General features: G+C 36.4%; 1 protein-coding gene across 1 annotated transcript; it reads right to left on the reverse strand.

Annotated features, from left to right (window-relative positions):
• Positions 1-1,758: 1,758 nt before the first annotated feature.
• On the reverse strand, positions 1,759-20,832 carry Afp (alpha fetoprotein). Its single transcript, XM_077803462.1, has 14 exons — positions 20,748-20,832; positions 19,701-19,752; positions 18,635-18,767; positions 16,474-16,682; positions 14,844-14,976; positions 13,846-13,943; positions 12,211-12,340; positions 9,798-10,012; positions 8,085-8,217; positions 7,273-7,370; positions 5,552-5,690; positions 3,740-3,963; positions 2,490-2,622; positions 1,759-1,803 (listed from the first exon to the last, which is right to left on the reverse strand). The coding sequence occupies exons 1-14, from the start codon at positions 20,830-20,832 to the stop codon at positions 1,759-1,761; spliced, it is 1,827 nt and encodes a 608-aa protein (XP_077659588.1).
• Positions 20,833-24,634: the final 3,802 nt, after the last annotated feature.

The raw sequence follows: 24,634 nt of genomic DNA on the forward strand, positions 1-24,634 counted from the left end.
CACTCGACCACTGAGCCCCAGCCCTACTTTGTATTTTATTTAGAAACAGGTCTCATTGAGTTGCTTAGCGCCTCACTGTTGCTAAGGCTGGCTTTGAAGAGAGCTAATTTTTTAAGAGTGGCTAGTTTCCAGTCACCAACTTGCATCACCTTGTTCCCTCAGAAGTTTAGCTTCCTTCTAGTATTACCCCATGGACACCAGAAAATTTAAGGACTTCTGATTTCTATTACTTCTTGGCAATGAGACAAATGAGAGTCTTCTTTGCAATTTAGTGTATAGGCAAAAGCACAAATTAAAATCATTCCCAGTCCACTGTCTTTTAAACCACCTACCCTACACCACTGCTCCAAGACCGCATTCCACATAGGCACTCCAGTCCCTGAGCATCTTTAACTTCCTCCACCCTTATGTTCTGTCATGCCCAGTCCCTTGGTCATGGTTTCTAATTTTATGAAATTATCTCCTCCTTTACCAGAACTGCTGAATGACTGTTCATCTTCTAAGTCTCTCCTTAATTGACTGTGGCACTTTCCGCAGTCAGAATTGGTCTCATTCATCCTTTGATTCCCTCAACAATTTGTTGTCTGCTTCACTAGGGTCATAATCTTGTGGTATTGCTATTTAGTTGCTTCCTTCTCAACTAAAACAACTGGGGATAGTGACTATACCCAAAACAGGGCTGCCACCTAGTGTGTACTCAGTAAATCCTTGCGGAATAAAAAGATTGATATAAATATTAATTCCATTCAATACAGACATCTACATCACGGTCAACATGTTTTTACAATGCCAGTGAGTAGAGAAATGAACAAGATTGAGGAAAGATTGAGATGTTAAATTTTCATGGATCCTATAAAAACACAATAATTTATTTTCTTGCCTCCAGATTATCCATTCTGATGTTTAGTGGTCATTTAAGAAACAATGTGCCCTGGAAGCACCAAAGAGTGTTTCAGAATTTCTCAAGTCACCAAGCTAACCTAGCCTTCAGTATTGTAGGTCCTTCCGAGGTGGCTTTAATCTCCTACAGCAACCAGGCCTCAGAGATTTATTTATTTGTTTATTTATTGGTTGTAGTTGGACACAATACCTTAATTTTATTTATTTGTATCTGGTGCTGAAGATCGGCCTCACATGTGCTAGGCAAGCACTCTACCTCTGAGCCACAACCCCAGCCCCCTCAGTGATTTTTTTTAACAGAATATTTCAGACAATGACATATAAAACTAAAGAAATATCTGTAAATATTTACAAATAATCAGACTAGAAAAACAGAAATATCGGAGGATACTTTATTTGTTAGAGATATCTCACATAAAACCCTTCATCATTTTATTAATTTATAAGTTTTGTCAGTTGTAATTCAAAAAAAAATCACACCAAACAATGACGACTCGGGTTGTCTTCTTCTCCTCCCTCTGAAACAACACAAAAATATATATTTAGTACTAATTAAATGAACAGGCATAGAAGGCAACGGGCTCTATTACCTTATGTCAGGGAAACAGCACATGAGGAAACCTTCAGATGACATTCTCTGAAGGCTTCGAAGTAAACTAATTTTTTTTTTTAACTGAATCACTAATTTAATATTTTAGGTGTAATTTTGTCCCAGTGTGTTTTTTTAAGTAAGCTTCTAAAATTGAATTACATTTATTTTTAAGGCACTTCCTAGCATCTCTCTCACTATGGGTAGATATTTGGGTAGAATCAACATTATATTTAGCCTCATCGTGATTCATTGTTACCTGAAGGAATTTAAACTCCCAAAGCAGCACGAGTTCTTGAAATCAGTTTTGGACCCTGAAAATTAATAACAAATAAAAACAATCAGAAAAAGTAATGGATGACCATGCCAGTCCTACAGGTCACTCTGTAGAATCTGGAGCGAATTCACAGGTTTGTATATTAGTCAATTGAGAAATTAAGGAGTTAAAGAAATACAACTCTAAGGTCAACAAGCTGGGACAGTAGAAGCCAGAGAGGGAAAAAATGTGAAGTCAACTACAAATCCAGCTAAAATTACTAAGCAATTGGTTTAAGACAATTCTTAGTGACTGCTGTTGATATACAAAGGCATGCTCCTTAATGAGTTCAAAACATTTTTTAAATTTCTCTCAATATCCTGTTTGCGCAATTAATTTGTTAGCTCTTTTAAATCCATTTAACAATATTGATAAATTTTAGGCCAAAAACCATTTAAATTATCATCAATTACTTAGAGAGTCACTTACTAGTTTTTTCTACTAGGAAAACAATCAAAGTTGCCAATTTGTCGTATAAAATTAGAATTCTTCCTAATATTTTAGTGGGGAAAATGTGATTATTTAAAAAAAAGAACATGAAATTCTTCAGTCTATTTTTATATGAAATTTAAATTATTTTAAAATTATTATTTTAAAACTATCCATCGATAGATTATCGTTTTCCCTTTTTCACCACAGAAAACTCCACACCAAGGTTTGCATGTGAAAATGAGCTGTGCTCACCTCTTGTGCAAAGCAGACTTCCTGCTCCTGGCCCTGGCAGCATGTCTCCAAAAGGCCAGAGAAATCTGCAATGACAGCCTCAAGCTGTTCCTCTGTTATTTGTGGCTTTTGCTTCACAAGGTTAATGAGAAACCTATGGTTTTAGACAACACAAAATAAGAGAGAAGTCTGTTATACACTGGTTCTTCTACAGCTTCCTCCTAGAGAAGTGTCAAAGCTCTAGTTACCCTCAGCGCAAACCACCAGTCCATCAAACCTTCTTCAGTCTTAGCACACACACCTGTCTAAAGCACTCTCATCAGAAAGACTGAGGCTGGTCCCATGCCAACTTACCACTGGTCTGGACTTTTGTAGAATATAGATCAAACACTATTTTATGATTCTGTCGTACTTCTATGTAGTGAATGAAGTGTGGTCTTTTTCTTACTTGCCTAGAATATCCTTTGCTGTTCTCTCCTCTAAAGTGTATCTTATCCATACTCAAAGGCCCAGATTTCCAGACCCTGCCACCCACCATGATCACACCTTTACTTAGCACTGGTAGCACCAATTACCCCTGTACTACTCATTTAGCAATGCTTTCTCACTGGAATTAGTGTTGCCTGGGGCAACAGGGAGAGCAGGCCAGAGGAGGCAGCAATATTCTTCCTTGAAACATGCCTCAGACTGTGATAAAGAAAAAGAGGAAGAACAGGTTTTCCAAAGAAGGAAGACCATTTACAAAGCAAGTGAGTTTTAACATGCATGGGTGTTTGGAGAACAGAAGTTCCACTGACTTGCATTACCATCACCATTGCAGAACGACTCCCACAATGAATTGCAATGTGTACTTCATTTCTGAACTCCCGTGCCACAAGGTTGAATCAAATATGATTATTAAGCATACTGTAAAAACAGACTCAATTATGTGCCTCCTGTGCTTGTAATAGAAGTAACCTCACTCGCCACAAAGATACACTTTAATCTCCCTAAATAGATTGTTCACTTTTCCTTAACCCCAAAATGCATTAAATCAATAATTAAAAAGAGACAATTTTTGAAAACAGGAAATTGTGTGCCCTAGTGAATTTTTACAGAACTACTTTCCAATGAGTCTGTGAGAACAGAACTATTTTGAAAGACACCATAGGTGTTTGGGGGATAATATGTTTCACTAATCGTCCCAGGAGTTGCAGATGTGCAAGAAAGAAGTCTCAAATGCTACTTGTTATTGCTGGTCTCCTCCATACTAGCAAAAGACAATTTCTTACTCTTGCTTCATGGTTTGCAGTGCTATCCCCTGGGGTTGGCACAGATCCTTATGGAAGATGAATTTATCAGCAGAGAATGGTGGAGGAACATAGGTCTCATCTATCACCAAGCTGCTGAAGCATGGCCTCCTGTTGGCATATGAAGAATTGCAGCAATGGCCAACACCAGGGTTCACAGGATTCACTTCATGCCTGATACACAAGTGTCCAATAATAAGGTCAGCCTGGTTAGAAGAAGGAGAAAGAAGAAAGCAAGGAGATGGGATATTAGTCAAAAAAGTTGGTTCAGGTTTTCAGAAAACTTTTGTGATCATTTTTAATGTCCAGCAAATTATAATTAATATTGAAGGAAAAAATTGCTACATGTGTAGAATCATGTGTTGCCATTTTATAAAACCAGTGCTCACCAATTTGTTGGGGATGAATCTTTGGTTTTAGTGACAGATGTTACCTTCTTGATATTGAAGACAGTCTTTGAGCTATTTGATATCAGCTATTTGAAACACCTCTAAAGGGGGAAAAAGTCTCATCCCTGATCCTTGAAACATACATGTTTGTTTCCTGTGTATGTCTAGTTGAGCCTTACTTTCGAGATACAGAGGATCACTTTCTGAAGATAAGAATGGTGCAAACTGAGCTCTCTGCCAACTATATCCACACATACACACAGCTAACACAAAAGAAACAGGGCCAATATCCATGTGCCATAAAAATTTTTCTAATGTGGAATCTTGCTGCTTTCCACACTTCGTAGACATCTTAAATGCCTATGAAAAACTTTCAATAAATGTTAAACATGCTTTGTGTATACACTATGTTTCAGATTAATGCGATAGGAGTTACTCAGATTACATAGTTTCAGAGAGCTGTCCTATGAAGATGGTACAATTTCATTCTAAAATGTCAGATGAAAAAGCAGAATCTTAGTGACATGAGTATAGCTTCCAGAATCACACAACTAGGAAGTGGTGAAATGGGCTGGGGTGTAGGAAAGAAGCCCCAGAACCTCCACTCCTGAATTGTTACACCACCTGGCATCCCTGCAGCTTCTCAGGGAAGAATTTGATCACTGAGTAAGGTAACAGTCGCAGGAAACTCTCCTTTTGCTCCTAATCTTCGGGGACATGAAAACCAATTAATAAATAACTCCTCATGGTCAAAAAGAAGAACAAGGAAAATCTGATATATAATTTTATTCACTATTGTGACATTAAGGAAAAATAATTTTTAAAAATTCAGTCTGTAATCATATATGACATGAGTGACTAGAAAGTAAAGATTATTGCTGTTAATAACTGGAAAGTCATTTTTACCAGTCAGAATATGGGACTTTTTTACACTATTCTATACCTTATATCCTGTCAAAGGGAACAAATTGCCCCTGGTATCATTATAATGATAAGATTGTTCTACAAAAGGCAAAAATCTAAGTATGGCTCAAGTCACATGGCAAATGTTAGTCTATTGAGGGTACAGCTTTTTCTTTCTTTTGTAAATTAAAGTAAGCATTTGATGAGCAAAAAAGAGGAAATACAAGGTTAGTATTCCATCTTTCCTGCACAGAAAGCTTGCTCAGACATTGTGCCATTGCCTGGCTGCATTTCCACCACCCCTTCTAGAAGGACTGGAGTCCTGGCCACAGGCCTCCCATTTGGAGCTGGGTTCTCACACGGTCGCCAATTGCACCTCACTGAAGGAGCTTGCTAAAGCTGTCTCCACACTGGGTTCTCCCATTTCCCCTACTTGGGAATTAGAAGACCACTTCAAGTCAGGCAGCAGAAACCAGATTAAAAACTTAAAGAAAACACTCACCGCTCCCTCACCACAGGCCAGTTGCTTGTCCTCGCTGAGTTGGCAACACGTGGCTGCCGTGTTGGCCATTTTCTTGGTGAGGGCCATCAGCTCAGCGGAGGTCAGTTGAGGCACTTTCTTCACATAAGAAACGAGAAACCTGAAAGAAGCATTTTTCACCAAGTCCTGGTGAGTCCATCATGAGTTTTTGGATTCCTTGCTCCTCTCAATGACCTACTTCTGACATCAGAAGATTCAGTACTTGGACTGACTTATGGGCCAAGGACCTGAACAGACACTTCTCAGAGGAGGACATACAATCAATCAACAAGTACATGAAAAAATGCTCACCATCTCTAGCAGTCAGAGAAATGCAAATCAAAATCACCCTAAGATACCATCTCACTCCAGTAAGATTGGCAGCCATTATGAAGTCAAACAACAACAAGTGCTGGCGAGGATGGGGGGAAAAGGGTACACTTGTACATTGCTGGTGGGACTGCAAATTGGTGTGGTCAATTTGGAAAGCAGTATGGAGATTCCTGGGAAAGCTGGGAATGGAACCACCATTTGACCCAGCTATTGCCCTTCTCGGACTGTTCCCTGAAGACCTTAAAAGAGCGTACTACAGGGATACTGCCACATTAATGTTCATAGCAGCACAATTCACAATAGCTAGACTGTGGAACCAACCCAGATGCCCTTCAATAGATGAATGGATAAAAAAATGTGGCATTTATACACCATGGAGTATTACGCAGCACTAAGAAATGACAAAATCATGGAATTTGCAGGGAAATGGATGGCACTAGAGCATATTATGCTAAGTGAAGCTAGCCAATCCCTAAAAAACAAATACCAAATGTCTTCTTTGATATAATGAGAGCAACTAAGAACAGAGCAGGGAGGAAGAGCAGGAAGAAAAGATTAACATTAAACAGAGACATGAGGTGAGAGGGAAAGGGAGAGAAAAGGGAAATTGCATGGAAATGGAGGGAGACCCTCATTGCTATACAAAATTACATATAAGAGGTTGTGAGGAAAATAAACAAGGAGAGAAATGAATTACAGTAGATGGGGTAGAGAGAGAAGATGGGAGGGGAGGGGAGGGGGGATAGTAGAGGATAGGAAAGGTAGCAGAATACAACAGTTACTAATAGGGCATTATGTAAAAATGTGGATGTGTAACCTATGCGATTCTGCAATCTGTATTTGGGGTAAAAATGGGAGTTCATAACCCACTTGATTCTAATGTATGAAATATGATGTCAAGAGCTTTGTAATGTTTTGAACAACCAATAAAAAAATCTTGAAAAAAAAAAAGAAGATGCAGCTACTCTCAACATCACTCTCTGTGCTATCCTCATCCCAACATGTCGCCATTAAAAGGTAAAATCTGGGCAGAAGGCTGACTTTTATTCCCAACCTCAGCATCCCACTGATTGTAACTGATTTGTGTGTGTGTGTGTGTGTATGTGTGTGTGTGTGTGATTTTAACTGTAACAAACCATGGAAGAATGAATGTCTCTAAATATTTGCAAGGTTTGAGGAAGATAAAGCCAGTTTCACAGATCAGACTTCACAGAGTCCTAAAAGGGGAAATGGGGTCGGCTACGCTCTCTCAAGGGAAATGAGGTAAACAGATTATACTGACTTCCATTAGAAATAGGAACTGAAATGAGAGTAGTCTTGCATCACTAAGTAATTTTAAATCACTGAAAATACTATTTACAAAAACGTACGCATTTTGTAAGTAATATTGTCCTAATTTCTGGAAGAGGCCACAGCTTCGCTTTGCCAGTGCTTGGCTCTCCTGGGTGTATTTCTGTAATTCTTCTTCCTGAAAATACAAACATTATTGGATATATTTTTCTCTCTTCCTGGACTCTCTATATAACTGTATATAAAATTGACCAATATTTTATGCTATTATGAAACCAGTCTTAGAGGGTTTTTTAAAATATTAAAGGTAATAAAGTATAAATTTTAAGAATTAAAGGAAATGGACTTGGAGAGATTTAGTTTAAAACTTTGTGAATCACAAAATTGATAGGAGAACTCCATCTCTGCATAAAAGTGTACAGTTCTTTCTGTACAAAATTTCTGTCTTTCTGGATCTATCCAGAAATGAATATTATCTTTATTCTGTGTACAAAGAATGTTTGGTTAACAATTTTATTCTTAAGTAAGGCACTATTTGCTGACTATTAGTTAATAACAACTTAATGTCTATATTAATCGTTCATTGATATAACTAGCTAACTACTAGTCAATAACTAGAATATTTCAAAGAGTGTTTTCAGTGCTGGGATTTGAACTCAGGGCCTGACTCATGTACTCTACCACTAAACCGCATCCACAGCCTTTTTAAAAATTTTATTTTCAGACAGGGTCTTGCTCAATTTCCCAGCCTGGCCTGTAATTTTCAATCCTCCTGCCTTAACCTCCCAAGTAGCTGGGATTACAGGTGTGCACCACCACATCCAGCAGATTTTTAATGGATACTCTCAATCCATTTATTTCAGGTTTTCTCTGAAATTATCAATAAACTTACCCCTTTATCCTGGCATTCAAGAGGGTTTTCAGACTGAACACACTTCTCCAGTAGCTCCTGGTATCCTTTAACAACTCTTAGAATTACTGGAACAGCAAGCTCAGGATGTCTTCTTGAATATTCATGAACAAAACTAAAATATGTGGGGAAAATATCATAAATCCTTGGAACTAAGACAAAATGAAGTCATTGCTTTCCTAACCATTCCTGTGTAATAGTGTCGACGGAAGTTAAAAATCAGATAAATAAAGCTGGTCATCAAATATGATCTGAACACTGTGAATGACAATACTATGAATATAAACCATGTCCCTCAAGTTGTCCAGTAAAATGGTATTTTATTTTCTTTTGAAGCTCATGTTGGCTTTTCGATTGTGGATTTTTACCTTCATTCGTTGTGCCTACTTTATGCTAACATTGCTTTAGGCAGTAAGGAGACAACACTGTGTAAGATAAAATGCCGGCCCTCTCCTGTGTTAGAGAGAGGCAGAATCAAGCAAACAGGAGGGAGATCATCTATCTCAGGTAGTGATACATCGATAAAGGGAAAGAAAGATGGAAGAGAGGAAAGGAGGTAACTCCCATAAATGGAGAGGACACTAATTTAGCAAGGGATCAAAAAAAGCTTCTCTGGGCAGTAATATCAGACAGAGACCTGAGTGAGGGAAGCAATACAAGTGCCCGGCTGGGAGTACCATTTCTGCTAAGACCCTTTTCACCAGAAGAAATGCTTCTGTTAAGCAAACAATTAGCTTTAGAGATGTGTGGATGTGTAAACTTAAAGATAACTCTTGAGTTTACTAACTATACTCCCAGAGTATAGGAATTGGTCATATTAAGTTCTTCCACGAATAAAATGTCAAGATGTGTCTCCCAATTCTGGTCTTAGTTCCAATTTTCATAATTTTATTTAGCAGGTCAAACAATGTGTGAATGTCTAATTTTAATGTAACAAAAGTACAATATTTTCAGGGAATATTAGAAAGAAAATTGGGCCATTATTTTTATTATTGCATCAGAATCAGACTTTTAAATTTGGAAGAACCTTGAAGATCATTAAGTATAATGTCCTAAGAGTTGCACAAATGCAATTCTTTAGTGTTTTTAGACACATACAATAAGGGAAAATATATTTACCTGACTGCTTACTTCTCTAAAGGCAAATGTAATAAGAACACGGTCTGTGAATTCTATTACAACAAACTACCCTACTGCAGATGTATCTAAATGTGCTTTGATTTTCTAAAAATATACAACACATATTCAACAAATAACAAATAAACCTTCTATCTATGGAGTTGTATTTTTGGGAAAAGTTCTTTAAATATCCATGACAATAAAGAACATTTTTAACCATAAGTCATTCTCATTACAAAATATCTATACCTTATTCGACATTTCAATGGTGACCATTATATGAATAAACTATTATAATGACAATGATTCTTACTCCAAAAACATTGCTATTAAATAAAATGCACTTTGTACATAAGCCAGTTAATAACAGATGGTGAAATCCTCACCTTTGTAAGCTAGATGCCTTTCCTTTTTCTCTAGTTATCTGCTTACATCTCTTTCAACTCAGAATATTCTAGCCAAACATCCTCACATATGAGTTTAAAAACCATCACTCTCCACTTCAACCACACAAAGCTGCCAGCCACATAATGATCTTAACTTGTTGAACACACGTTTGCAGAGAGAGCGTGTTACCTTGCTAAGAAGATGTTTCTTTCAGCTGAAGAAAACTGGTTGAAATCTCTATCTCCTAAAAACCTGTTGAGGGTTGGAGACAGACCTTCAGGTTTGTCGTCATTTTCTGCGTGGATTATGCAATGACCTAGTTCAAGTGTGGGCAATTTGCAGCATTCTGCTATTTTGCTTGACAGAGCGTCTTGTCGAGAACAAATGTATGACATAATTTTTTCCTGTAGTTGGAAACACAAAACATAAGTCTTAAAGTTTTATTCTGTAAATAGGGACTCAGAGCCAGTTCTAGGGTGGAAAGGAGGAAGGAAGGAGAAGACAGGGAGGGAGACAGAGGGAGAAGGAAATTATGGAGAACAAATTTTCCACTCCATCTTTACTAAGAAGGAATAAGTAATGATTTTTTAAAAACCCAGGATTGAGGAAAGAGGAAAGAATAGAGCAGAGGAAGGGAAGGAAGAAGAGAGGAAGGAAGAAGAAAGAAGACACTTTCCTTGTCTCCCATCCTAAAAAGTGCTTTTGTCACTCCTATCCTAGGTACGCATTTGTTCAATTCTTTTTCCCATAGTTGTCAGATAAACCCTATTATTTCAGTACGAAGGCTTCAAAACAAGAGGGAAATCAAATAGCAACAAATAGTATTCAAGTTCACCTCTACACAACATTTGCAGCTGGTGTCATGAAAAGCAAAACTTTCCACTCTGTATCAGAACAATCTGCAGTGACCCACTATTCCCACCAGAGGGCAGTGCACCCAAGTGGTCAAAAAGGTCAAGCTTTCAGATACACTCCCTGTCATGGGGCTGAAAATTCCAGGCATTCTCAGCGGGGCTCAATTAGAATCCATTCTTCAGCTTTTAAAATCTAACTTACGTATCATATGGAAATTAACTTTAAAGGAAAAGAGTCGTTACGAATTCCAATTTTTAAATAGGTTTTAAAAGTAACTATGAAAAGCAATAAAATTAGAGCTGTGGATGTAGCTCAGTGGTAGAACATTCAGCTGGTGCATGTGAGGCCCTGGATTTGATTCCTAGTATGGGGAAGGGGCGGGGGAAAACTAGTTAAGAAAATGAACAAAATTCCCACTTAAAAACTGAGAAAGCGGACCTCAAAAAAAAATAAAATAAAATGAAATAGTTCTTGTTGATGTTCCTAGTCTGTGTGTAAACTCCTCTAGATGAGAAATTCAGTGAAGTGGCAAAGTTTCCAGTTCATCCCCCTCAGCAACTCACTCCAGGACTCTGCTATGCTCAAGGGCAGTCACTCTGAGGCCTCTCCTGCACCTTGGCTGCTTGCAGATTCTAAAACTAGCTGCCATGGGAGTGGGCTGAAATGAGCATTAACTCTGTATGGTCAGCCCTCTAGAATCCAGGTTCCAGCCTGGTTTTCAGGTCATTTGAGCATCTGAGAACAGTGATTTTAAGTTTCCTCTGAGAGGAGAGTGTGTCACAGGGGATCAGAGAGGAAGAACATTGGGAATAGGCAGGACTTTTGTACAATGTCTGAGGGATCTAGAGTTGGTCCAAATAGCCACATTGCTTTGATCACCACTGACCATAGCATGCAAAAGGAATCTGTTGCTAGGGCTTTGGGTTTTGTTTAATTCTCCTAGAGCCCTTTATTCACACCTCTCTTAGGCCATGACTAGCTTTTGGCCTTTGGGAAAAATGTATTGTGTTCTTTTAGTTGTATTCAATCATTCAACAAATTGTAATAGAATGCTTTTCACATGCCAGGCATTGTCCTATAGAGAGTAAACAAAAAACAGTCCCTGACTTCAAGGAGGTCACTGTCTCATCTCTCCTATCAGACTAGAAATTCCTGGAGGTCAATTTATGCCTTCCTAACAAGTGTCCCTCACTGCAGCTAGCCCATAGAAAGTATGTAATATGTGTTGATCAAATGAAGAAATAAATGGAAGGAAAAAACAATACATTAAAAGTAAAGAGCTTGGGGTTGGGGCTATGGATCTGAGGTAGAGCACTCACTTAGCATGTGTGAGTCACTGTGTTCTATCCTTAGTACCACATAAAAATAAATAAATTAAATAAAGGTAATGTATCCATCTACAATTAAAAAATATTTTAAAAAATAAATAAAAAGTAAAGAGCTTGCCCCTAAAAACCCTGTATGGAGGTCTCCTGGAAGATCATATCTTCTTTAGATGTAAGAAATGAATGGGTCCTTGTCTTACAAAAGGGGACATTCCTGAAGTAAAAGCCAGGATCAGAAAAGATGGCTTATGTTTTATTAGCAAGAAGTGGGTAATATCACGTGGTCGCCTAATTAGCCATATCCTGTGACCAACTGAAGCCAGACAGCCTCCTCTCTTTAAGAACCAGACCAAAAAAAAAAAAAGAAAGAAAGAAAGAAAAGGGAACAGAAATACATATTTCTAGGGAACAAGACTCCTCACCCCATCCTGCAGACACTCCAACACATTTCCTCTGCAACACTCCTCATGTATGTGGGCCACGTCCAAGACCAGCTTCTGAATTTCAGTAAAATTTGCTCTGGGAAACTTTTGACTCAGCTTAGCAACAGTTCTAGGAGAAGAAGAAAGGATTTAAAAATCAATTTGGGTTAGCTATCAAAATGATGTAGTATTCAGAGAGTATCAGCAATGTTAAAACTCAGAGGAAGAACAGAAACATGCTGTTTCAAAAGAAAAGGAAGCACTTCTTACGTCTTGTCAAGTCCTGCTCAGTCTTTCAAGGCATAGCTCTGTACATGGCAACCTGGCCCCCAAAATTATTTGGAAATTGAGATTTTTTTTTTTTTTTTTTTTGAGATTGGTGTACCAGGGATTGAACTCAGGGCACTCAACCACTGAGTTACATCCCCAGCCCTATTTTGTACTTTCTTTAGAGACAAGATCTCACTGAGTTGCTTAGCACCTCACCATTGCTGAGGCTGGCTTTGAACTCACGATCCACCAGCCTCAGCCTCTTGAGCCACTAGGGTTACAGGCATGCGTCACCACACCTGGTATGAATTTTATGTTTCTACCCAATAGCAAGCATCTGGGATCATTTTAGGGAGCAGATAGAAATATTAAAAAGGCTAAACAATTAAGAAATGGAAAATTCTATAACAATGATAATCATTTTTCACTTTGAGTTTAAAAAAAACACTTCTGAGAATCCAGGGAGGTGTGCATATGTGCAAATCAAACAAATGGAAGAAGAAAGTGGATTAGACTGAACATTACAGATATGTCATCATGCCAAGACGTAGCTTGGCCAGAATGGAAGTAAAAAATAAAAATTCCAGGTTCTTCTACTTGTTTCATTAAATTTTAAGAGATGAGTGTGTGAAGCCACTGCTTCTACTGATGAAGATGGATTTTCTTTATAAATTTGGAGCATTAAACTTTAATTACTTAGAGATAAATTATAGAGTCAATACAGTCATATCTTAATTTCTATTTTATTACTAAGATAAATTTAAATAAAGTAGTTCATAAATCTGTTTTTAAATTTCAAATAGAATTGGAAGGTAGTTAAAGGATAAATCTGACCTCTGCCAAGAAGAGATTTTAGTCAGTTTAGAACTAATGGGGTGAATATAAATTTGCATCTAGTTCTCCACTGTGTATAATATTCTCTAATATATTATTTAATAAACAAACTCTGAATGAACATACCTATTACTCTTTACAGCAACAATTGATTTAAGAGACCTTATAGTATATTAGGAAGCATAATTAATGTAAAGAATATCTTGGTAAGCCAAAAGCTTTAGATTATTCTGCTGTTGCAGAGGAGCTAGGAAGACATAATCTAATGAGGAGATACAATTTGATTGCAGGCAGTAACTTAAAGAGTATCTAGGAGAGATAAATAATATAAACCTCCAGTTTCTTCTCCAAGGGTTATCTCAGCAAAGCTGAGAGAACCCAGTACTAAGATCCTAGGATTCTGATCACAGTAGCCCTCATCAAATGAGACTTCACTCTTTATAACAGCCACACTCAGAAAAATGAACCTTAATTGCAAGCTAATAATTCTAACAAATCTCACCTGCATCTCTAGATAGAGCTTAAACTTACATGGCTTGGAAGATGAGGGGTTCGAAAGTTCTCTTTACTGCACACACATGTTGATTTAACAAGCTGCTTTCTTTTAATTCTTTTGTAATCGATGCTGTCTAAGGTGGAAAAGTATAAATAAGGTTGTAAGAAAGTTTGTATTTTCTTTTGTAAGTTCTAACAATTAGGAAAACAGCACATATAGGTAAAACACAAGACTCTACAAATTTTTTTTTGCTATGAACTATAAATGCTATACAATTTTGTGAAACATTACTCCATCATTCTTTGAGATTATTCATTCTTTCTTTTAGAGTAGTTGAGATGTTTCTATACCAGATTGATTTATTAAAAATATCTCAAACAAAAAGATTATAATTGGGGGGATCATGAGTGAATACAGCTATAAGACTTATTTACATGTAGCTTTAAGACAGATTGAAGCTTGATAATTTCTGCTCAGTTACAAAAAGTAAATTTGCATCATAACCTGACATCGAGAATAGTAATAATTCTTAGGAAATTTTTATAGAACTTCGGGTCTCGAGTAGCTAATTGTGGATATCATTCTAGCTTTGCAAACCTGGGAAAGCTATTTGCTTTTTAAACCTAAGTTTCCCTGTTCAATTAATAACAATAATACACCTTAAATTTATTCTAAGGACTAAAAGTAATGAATATAAAGTATCCCAGTTCTCTTTGATTTTTTTCTCTCTTCTACTCTTCCCTTTCTCCATTTTCTTCCACATATTTCACTTCTCTCTCTTTTACATTATCATCTCTTTCTCTGGCTTTCCTTCTAGATCCCACCAAACTTAATAATAATTGTTGGCTGAGTGAATGAATGAAAACAGAAAATCCAATTTTTTTTCTCACAAAGAATATCAGAGTGCTAGAAGTGCTCTATTCTGAAAAATAAATAAGCTTTTCACTGAAAGCCTGTTTTCATTTTGAATGTTGGTTCCAATGAATCATAGCCAGACTACACATTGGCTCAGATGTCCATACAAATCAGATACCTTGGTCTGGAAGCATTCAGCAGCATTTTCAGCTTTGCAACAAAGTGGAATCATTTTGTCATAGTCAGCAGCTAGAGAGAGAATGGTGGGCGCATACAGGAAGGGGTGCCTTCTTGATATCTCATAGATGCATCTATGAAAGGAGTAGAAGGTAAAAGTTTCAAAGAGGCATAAAAATAAGACTACTTCTGCTTGGAACTGGACTCTGAAATTTGTTTAAAGATTCAGGTAAATGGATAAAGTTGGAGAAGATAATGCTAAGTGAAGTTAGCCAATCCCCCAAAAAAACAAATGTCAAATGTTTTCTCTGATATAAGGAGGCTGATTCATAGTGGGTAGGGAGAGGGAGCATGGGAGGAATAGATGAACTCTAAATAGGGCAGAGGGGTGGGAGGGGAAGGGAGGGGGCAGGAGGTTAGTTAGCAAGAATGGTGGTGTGATGAGCATCGTTACCCAAAGTACATGTATAAAAACACGAATTGGTGTGAACATACTTTATATACAACCAGAGATATGAAAAATTGTGCTCTATATGTGTAATATGAATTGTAATGCATTCTGCTGTCATATATTTAAAAAAATAAATAAATAAAAGTTTTTTTTTTAAAGATTCAGGTAACAACAAACAACAGGACAAACTGCAGAGGGCTTTATCTTTGCTCTGTTCTGAAAGGGAAGCCAGTCATATTTTTTTCTAGATGCTGTCAGCAGAGAAACTTGGGTGGGAGTGGGGGATATATCTGATAGATAATACAAGATTCTATTATGAAAACCAATAGGCAGAAATGCTGACTATGATTCTTATTAAAGTGTCTTTTTCACTATGTCTACTCAGCCAGGTTTGGGACTCATGGCCAGGCTGCTGCTGAGCAAAGCTGAAAATTGGACCCTTGTTTTTTTTTTCCTTGTCAGTGCAAAATGGAATCATCCACCTTGGCATCCTCCACAGCACAGGTAAGGGCAAGTTTTGCCTCTGGTTCAAGCAGTAATCAGGAAAATGGATATGATAAAGAAGTAGCTATGAACTTCCCAGACTTCCACCTGGGTTCAAATATCAGCCCTTTGCTTTCACCTCCTAAGCTTTAATTTCTTCATCAACAAACCAGGAAAATGAAGAAGAATGAAGAGGAAGAGGAGAAAGCAGCATCAAAGGGTGTTTGTGAGCCATAATCCATCTTTTATGCCAAGCACATTTTGTCCTCAGCATGCTATGTGCTCAATAAACCTTAGCCCTGTTTATGTATCTTAACTATGCCTGGATCTCTGATTTTTTTTTTAAATTTTCAGGCAATTTGATGAGCATAATATGCCAATATTTGGCACTGAAAGAAGTCATTTTGTGCAGTATTAATATATTCCTGAGCTAGGTAAATTTGAGATTAAAGGGAAAAAGGCAGATATATCTCCAGAGACTAATGCAACAGCTTCTGGGTCTGTTTTGTGGTCCATACTGCATGTAGCATGCTGTGCTTTAAAAGTTGCACTTAAAATTGTTCTATCATTACCTGGTGTAGGCCTCAGCAGATACAACCCAAAGCATTATTCCTATTTCTCTACACTTCGGAGTATACCAGTAAATTGCAGAAATACTAAATTGTTTGGCACTGCTCCTTTTGGGGTTTTTCCTTACTTGTTCATGAATGTCTCCCTGTCTTCTTCATATGCTTTACAACTTGTGGCAGGCTCTGGAACTTGGAAGGGTGGAAGGGCTGGAGCAGCCTTCTTGTGAGCAAGTAAGCAACTATGTCTTTCCTCTCCACTTCGGCTGCAACAGTCTGAAAGTCCATACTCTTCAAAAATTTCCTTCTCATGGCAAATTTCTTCCAGAAAGGCAGACATCTGTAAGAAAGCTTTTCTTTTAATAAAAGGCAACTATTTTACTTAAAAGTTCTCTAAAGCACATGAAATTTTTTTCTAATAACTAAAGCCATAACTATAGATTAAGAAAATTCCAGACACAAATTCCAACACTTTTAGTTTGGATCTGACAAGATAGCTTTCTTCATTGCCTTTGGGATTAGTAATTTCTGTCAGTGAGTTATACACATGACTATTAGAAAGAGTTATTTTCTTTTAAAGGGAAAAGAACCATGAAATATTTTGTCTTTCCCCACTTAATTTTAAATTCTGTGTTATTTTCTCTTTTATGTTATTAATAATTTGGCCCCAGGATATATATATAAGCTTTCCACGTTTGTATATAAAACGTGTTTCGGAGACAATCATTTCTCACAGTCTTTTTATGACGAGACGTTGATCTAAAATCGGATTTTATTTCCAGTTAAAAATAAAAATGACTTCAAAATAAAAATTGAAGCATTTTTCATTGGTCAAAACTACAGATTTAGCTGAAAAGTTTAAAAACCCACGTGTGTCCTTATTTGGTGCTTTAATTTTTCCCAATGTGGATGATGACACCAATATCTCAAAAGAAAGCTTCTAAGGAATACTTGTGGTTAGTTCATCTCAGAAAACCTTTTATTTTGCTTTTAAACTGTTAATATTTAGAGAATCCTGAAAATTTTAATTTAGGCTTTTAATTTCTAATCCATATTAAATAAAAGAAACCTTTAACTTCACTATAATAAATTATCAAATGGTAACATTACCTTGAATCTCTAATTGGATATAAAGTTGAATAGGAAGTATATTTTACATAATTTATACATAAATTCATGTATACATAAATTTAAAAAGATTATTGGGACAAGTCAAAAACATAGATGGAAAAACCAAGATTTTATTAATGCCGAAGTTTCAGAGTTGGAAAACACTTTATTTCTTAAAAGGGCGCCTACAGTGGTCCCGACACACTGCCTTTCGGTCACTTCAACCCTACCGTGCAGAGGATTTGGGGGGCCTTTTGTTCCACAATAGGATATCTCAAATCAATATTCATTTCTATATTGAGATAAAATAAAAGGTAACTACTATTCATTGAGCATCTACACTGGGACAATTTTATACTAAAAATAAATACTCATTCCTTACCTAAGTTTAATTTAACAGGGTCCTATGTTTTGATGCTATTATTTGTTTGCTAATGTTGGCAACCTGTTTATATGTGCTGAGCACCTCACATTTACCAGAGTGTTGGGTATAGTTTAATTAAGTTACTAAAGATGCTAGTTCTGGACCCATGTGTCTAATTTGAATTCTGATTTTATGGTTCCATTAAGAATGTGGCTTAACCTTTCTTGTGCTTCAGCTTCCTCAACTGGAAAATGAGACCAATCTCCTAGGATTATTATAAAGATTTGATAAATTGGTATTTGTATGCAAAGCTGATATTCTGCCCATAGACTCTTAGACAGAGTCGCTTGACTCACGCACTATACAACCATTCTGATTCATCAGTGTTTTCTGTTATATCATATTTTGATTATCAGTGTTTGTAGCATTTCCTAGAATAATGACAAGCACATTGTATATTTAATAAAAATTAACAGCTATTACTATTATTGTATCAACCTCCATGATAACTCTGAATTAGACCTAATCTTGTCCCTTGTGCTATAGATAAGAAAACTAAAGCCCTCCAAAGGAGTTAAGTAATATGCCCACAGTCACAAAGAGAATCTCAATAATCTGAACTTCTAGTCACCATGCTTTTATTGTTTGCAATAGCTACTAATTTTTTCATCTGTGCCCTTTGGCAAATCACAATTTATCTAATCCTTCTTTCACACAACACTCTTTAAATATTTAAATGCATGCCTTCTCTGTATCTTCTCTTCTGTATTCCAAATTTTGGTCCAATATCACTGTGATTTTTTTTATTATTCACTCACCTGGTCTTCTAAACATCCTGAAGGATGCTCACCATCAGTGGGTTTCTTAATTACAGCCAATACATCATTGGTCATTTTCCTTATCTCTGTATAAGTGGCTCCATGAACAAACTGGGCAAAAAATATGGTAGCTCTGAAACAAAAATGCATGTGAATGCTTAAGGAGCAGATTCATATCAAACACTTTTCTCAAGTATATTTGTTTGATTTTCTGTTTATTGTCTAACTTGTTTAGAGGGTGATATTTGCTTTAAAAAAGAATCTAGTCATCCAGAAGGAAGTGTCAGTCCTGTTTCTTTTTCCTTTTTTATATTTCTCCAGAAATATACATATGGCATTTAAAAGTCAAAAATACTGGATTTCCCAAAAAAAGTTGTTCCTACTTTTACAGTCACCCACTCACTGTAATGCACTCGTAATTGAGAGTATCTATATTTAAAGTTTTCTGCTTTTAATTTAAGCAAAAACTTAGTCATTAGACCTCTACTTGTGTCTACTCGCCTCATGATCAAAACCTGATCCAAGACAATGGTGCTTCTGGACTGATTCAAAGCAATGTGTGTACTTTCTGTAATCAAGCAGTGCCAGCAACACATGCCTTTAAATACCTTATTAGAAATTTTTAAAGTGTGGAAAGAAGAAGAGCATCCAAGGAACAATATGCTTTCCGCAAATAACAAAAAGATGGAGTATACTACCTCCTACAATTTGCTACTAACATTTAAATAGAATGCAGAAAAGGGAACATTATATCTATTGGTATCTATGAGAAAAGTTCCTGAATTCATACATAGTTGTCATTGATCAGGAACTAATCTTCAGTTTCTAGAATCTGATTTGGTTGGCTCCTTGAAATTCTAAGTCATCTAGAGGTTAATAGCTAAAACATTGGCCAAAGTTCTACCTTTTCAATATCAATTTGATACTATAGATAACATTTCTTGAAATTGTTTAATTTGCTTTTTTAATTTAAAAATTCATAGGGCTATCTAATTTCATTTCATTATCTATCTAAAATTATCTGTGCTTTGCAGATCTAAAGGGCATTTTTACAAGAAAAACTTACAGGTCAACTAAATTCATCTCTGCAGAACATTGGGAAGAATCCAGTGTGGAAGCTGGAAAACAAAAGAAAGTCATGAAAAGTGGTGTTTTCAACTGCATCCAGGAAAGCAATCCTGTTACATAAATGTTTGGATTTAAATTGCAACTATTAATTTTAGAACTAAGAAATCATTAGACATCACCTATCTACACATCTTAATTTTATACTTGAGAAAACTAGGAAACTAAGGAAAGAAATTAACAAAAAAAAATTTATAGTAGACCTAACACTAAAATCCGGACCTCGTGTTTTCCTATCATTTGGTTTCCCCCTAAATTTTAATACTCTAATTGGCTTGATTTTTTTTTTAACTTGGAATTGAACTCAGGGGTTCCCACCACTGAGCTACATCCCCATTTCTTCTTTTCTTTTTGTTAATTTTGAGACAGGGTCTTGCTAAGTTGCCAGGACTATCTTCCAACTGGTCAAAGCTTGTCTTGAACTTGTGATCCCCCTGACTCATTCTCCTGAAGTGCTGGGATGGCAGGTGTGTGCCACTGTATCTGGCCCTAATTGGCTTGAGAAGCAAATGGTTAAAAACATATTTCAGTCATCATTTTGCACATATGCCACAGTTTGTTCATTTGTATACTAGTCACAGTATTACCTTTTCAGAAAGTCAAATAATGATAAATTTTTCTGAATTAAGAATAACAATGTTTCTTACTTTTAACAGTCTGAGGAAATGTTAGAGATGAAAGTGCCAGGATTATGGCCTGGTATACATACATATAGATTTTGTTTCAAAGTAAATATATACACAGATTAAAAATAATGTGCAAAAATTAATGCAACATGGCACATATGAGGCATTCATTGGTCATATTAAGCACAGCTCTATGATTTTGTAAATCTCTTATAAAATAATAAGCTTAACTTTCATTTGAATGTACTCACCAGCTAAATCTTTTTTCTCTGTGTGAATCAATAAATACATCAAGGCAAATGAATAAACACAAATTTAAGAATTTTGATCAAAGGCAAAAAGAAAGACACCAAGTATCTCACCTATTCCATATGCATTATTATGCAGTGTTCTGGATTCGGTAAAAGTTAGTAGGAAGGCTAGAAAAATCGATACCACCCACTTCATGGTTGCTGGATGTCCCATTGTTGGCCGTGGCAGAGCAGGATATTCAAAATCATCCTGAAACTCTTTTTTATATCCTCCATGGGCAATGCCTGTTAACTAGTAACCTTTTGTTAGTATATCCATTACTTTATTTCCTTAGGTTGGAAATGGGACATTTTGCCAATAATTAACAGCACAGGGATTATTTGTATTTTATGTTCAAGGACGCAGGCCTCTTCAGAGTGGAAAAACATTTTGCAAATTCATTCTGTTGTGAAAATATAACAAATATACTTCTCAAATGACAAAGTATTCAAACAGATGATTTTCCCCTAAATTGCAGAATAAGTAATCCCTTTCAAATTAAAAATGTTAATGTCATAAAGAAAAAAAACCTAATCTTGGTATGCAACTCAACTAAATATATTATTTCTTTAAAAATATTAGTTAAAAACTTGTAAACCAGACACTGAACACATTTTTGGACCAATTCACACTCTCCATTAAAAAGTACATTTCTTGATTATTATATATTTATTGGTTAGCTCAAAAATATTTTTTACTTGACATACATGTTGATAAAATTTACAGCACAAACTAATAAGCCAGGTGATATACTGATTTTATTTGCTGCAAAATAATTTTGCATGGGTGTCACTGGGAAATGGCCCAGCCACCCTGTTCATGTAGCAATGCCAGATGATTATGTTAATACTAATTAATAGACACATACGAACCCTTGATTTCAAACTTTCCCTGTGTATGTTGGCTCTAAATTTTGGCTACACATTAGAGTTATTGGGGGAACTTAAATTCCCAATGCCTAAACTGTAACCTAAATCAATTAAATCACTACATAAAAGTAAATGAATAAAGTAAAGATATTGTTTCCATCTACAATAAAAAATATAAAATAAATAAATAAGTAGTGCATTTAAAAATATACATGATACTACAAGTAATTAGGGAACACATTTAAACAAAATTTTTTGTTGAGGCACTTCTAGACAATACAGTTATCACAGTGTGAATAAAGTCTTCAGTGCTAGTCAAGTAGGACTCCCATTCATTTGTTACTTTTACTCACTTTATTCTATGTAACCCCCAGCCCCTGACATTCTGTTTCCTCGGGAATATGCTCACAGGAACAGGCTTGCATCATGTACCCTCCAGTAACCTGTTATCACTGACCTTGTTCAAATGCTGACCCACTTGATTCCAGAACAGAGTAAATGCGGTATAATCCTCCTGATCCTCCTGTCCCTGAGAAGGAGTTTACTCAAGAACATGATAACAACAGCATTAATTATGAAGAAATAACAGAAAGACATTAGTCATGGAGCACTACTTAGGAAGAACTGAAATGTAGTTTTATGAAGCAAACTATATGCAGCTTAGCTGAGCACAGGCAAGTATCTCAAAACTTTTCCCAGAGCCTGGTTCATAGTCAGGACTCAATACCATTTTCTGAATGAATGATGAATATATGTTCAAAGACAAGAGTTTAAGGCAGAGGAAGAGGCTCCATTTGTCAAACCCCAGGTTCTATGAGCTCTGAGATCTTTGTAACTTTACAAACCATATTTCTGGTTTCATTCTAATATATGCATAACTTGCAAGCCTGGATAATCCAGCTTCTTCATCTTAACAAAAGGTTAGAAGGAACTTACAGAAATTGCCTGGCAAATAGTATGCCTTTACTAAATCAGAAAAATAAATAAGTACATAACAACAAATAGTAAGTACACATCAAGCCAGAGATGTATTGTGTCAGCCACCAACACACTGGGATGTTAATGACAGTAAACCAGGAGTAACAACCTCACTGTCAGCCCAGTCCTATTTGGACCTTTTCTCTGATACAGTGCTGGTTCTGTATCATCCCTTAATCTCCTTCCATATTTTTCCTTACCAAGCAGATCTCTGCTGTTCCGTGCCTTGTGAGCAGAAAGGCAGCACAGATTCATGTGGATCCGGGGACTGGTTTGAATGTTTGTCCTGCCACTTATGAACTGCATGACTTTGAATGAACTCTTTTAATTTTTCTGAGCTTTATTTTCATCATCTATAATGATCATCATTTTACAGTAGATGAAAATAATACTAAACAATGATCATTTTATAGATGATGAAAGTAACAGTCCCTCCTTCTTGATTAAATAAAGGCTAAATAAATTAATAAGTTTAAATGGCTCAGAACAGGACCTGGCCCAGAGTAGAACTCAATTGATGAGCATTTTATTTATTTATTTAAGAAACATGTTAAGTCTGCACACCAGACACTATTTTTTGATGGGAATAGTCAGCAGCAAGAAACAGTCCAACCATTCTTGCTGAGCCTACCAGTCGCCTCAGCCATCATCACATGGTCTGAAGGATGTTGTGATGAGTAGAGTAAAAAGAAGACATCTGATATCTTTGGAGAGGTCAGTAAGGCTTCCTCGAGGATGCAACATTTTAGGAAAGACTTGAAAAAGTTGGAGGTAGGCTGAATAAAGAGGGAAAAAGAGAGTCCCAGGGATGTAAAAGGCAGTGGAAAGGCCCACTGGTGAGGAAGAGCAAGGAGTACTGAAGGAATGGGAAGAAATGCAGTTTCAAAGAGCAAAGCTTAAAAATGAGGGAACTTATTAAATAGAGGGTTTTCAGACAAGGTTGGCAAGAGCCACATCTCAAAGACCTTTTAAATTGAGTTTACAGATCATCCTAGGGCAATAGGGGACTATAAAAGGAAGCACATAAAAGTCACATTTTTATTTTGAAACTGTCTCTATTGTTAGAAAAGAGGGAAAGGCTGAGATAAGTAGACCAATTAGGAAGCTGTTCCAATAACGTGACCCAGTAAGTGGCATGGATGAGATTGGTGATAACGGGAATGGGAAATGAGAGGGGTAGCTAAAGTTAAGTATTATGAATGAGATAAAATCAAAGTGACTACATAGCAGAGTACATGTCTAATTTTGTGTATACTGAGTTTAAGAAAGAGTTTAAGATAGAATGACCAGTTTACCCAAACAGTCTTGGTGGATGCCTGTTAACTTAATATCATAATTAACCAGTCTTCCTTTTCACTACAGAAACACACCTAGTTTTCATGTCTTTAGAAGATCTAAGTGGAGAAGATGATGATCTTTTGGATAGTGTGGTCTGTCCCTGGAACAAGACTGAGAAAATGGAGGTTTTAGAGTCATGACTTCCAGAGGGTTGTTGTAGCCCTTTGGGTAGATGAGAGAGATTGTAGTGAAGAGAGGAACCTTGAGAGACCAGCATTCCAGGAGATAAAGAGGAGCTTTGAACCAGAGTTTGTATACAAACTGCAAACAATCCTCAATCCATATGTGTCATTGCCCAAAGTTTTGTCTAAAGTACAGAGTTCACATCAAATACCTTCCATTGCTCTAATTCTGATTCTGTTTGCTTTTTCATAAATCCCCGAAACTGCTCAGTAGCAACATGGCATGGTAAACTGGACTTTGATATCAGAAAGATTCTAATCTTGACTGTGTCTGATATTAGCCAGATGACGTTAGAAAAATAATTTACCTGTTTGATTCTTTATTTCCTCAAATAAATCATAAAAATAATGTTTCCCCTCCAATTTACTTCCATGTATAGATAAAATAATGTATTTTATATGCTGACACCTACAGGCATTTTATTAAAAATAACACTACTAGCATTGGTATTAATGTTAAATGTTAGCTATAATTCTTTCTCAGAACAGTTTAGCTGAATATGTGGTTTGATAGAAAATGCCTTCTCTTCTTTCATACTTATCAGGGGTCCATTTCATTTCCATGTGTACTGGTGTGACTGGTTTGTTGTT

The sequence above is a fragment of the Urocitellus parryii genome, chromosome 10 (genome assembly GCF_045843805.1).
Source record: "Urocitellus parryii isolate mUroPar1 chromosome 10, mUroPar1.hap1, whole genome shotgun sequence".
In the NCBI taxonomy this organism is placed as follows: Eukaryota; Metazoa; Chordata; class Mammalia; order Rodentia; family Sciuridae; genus Urocitellus; species Urocitellus parryii.

Excerpts from the sequence above, each read along its gene's own strand:
- Afp (XM_077803462.1), bottom strand. The coding sequence starts at position 20,832 with ATGAAGTGGGTGGTATCGATTTTTCTAGCCTTCCTACTAACTTTTACC. Across the intron at positions 12,341-13,845 it reads CCCCTCATCTTCCAAGCCAT|AACTGTTGCTAAGCTGAGTC; the intron begins GTAAGTTTAAGC and ends TTCTTCTCCTAG. Across the intron at positions 7,371-8,084 it reads TTGAATGCCAGGATAAAGGG|GAAGAAGAATTACAGAAATA; the intron begins GTAAGTTTATTG and ends TTGTATTTTCAG.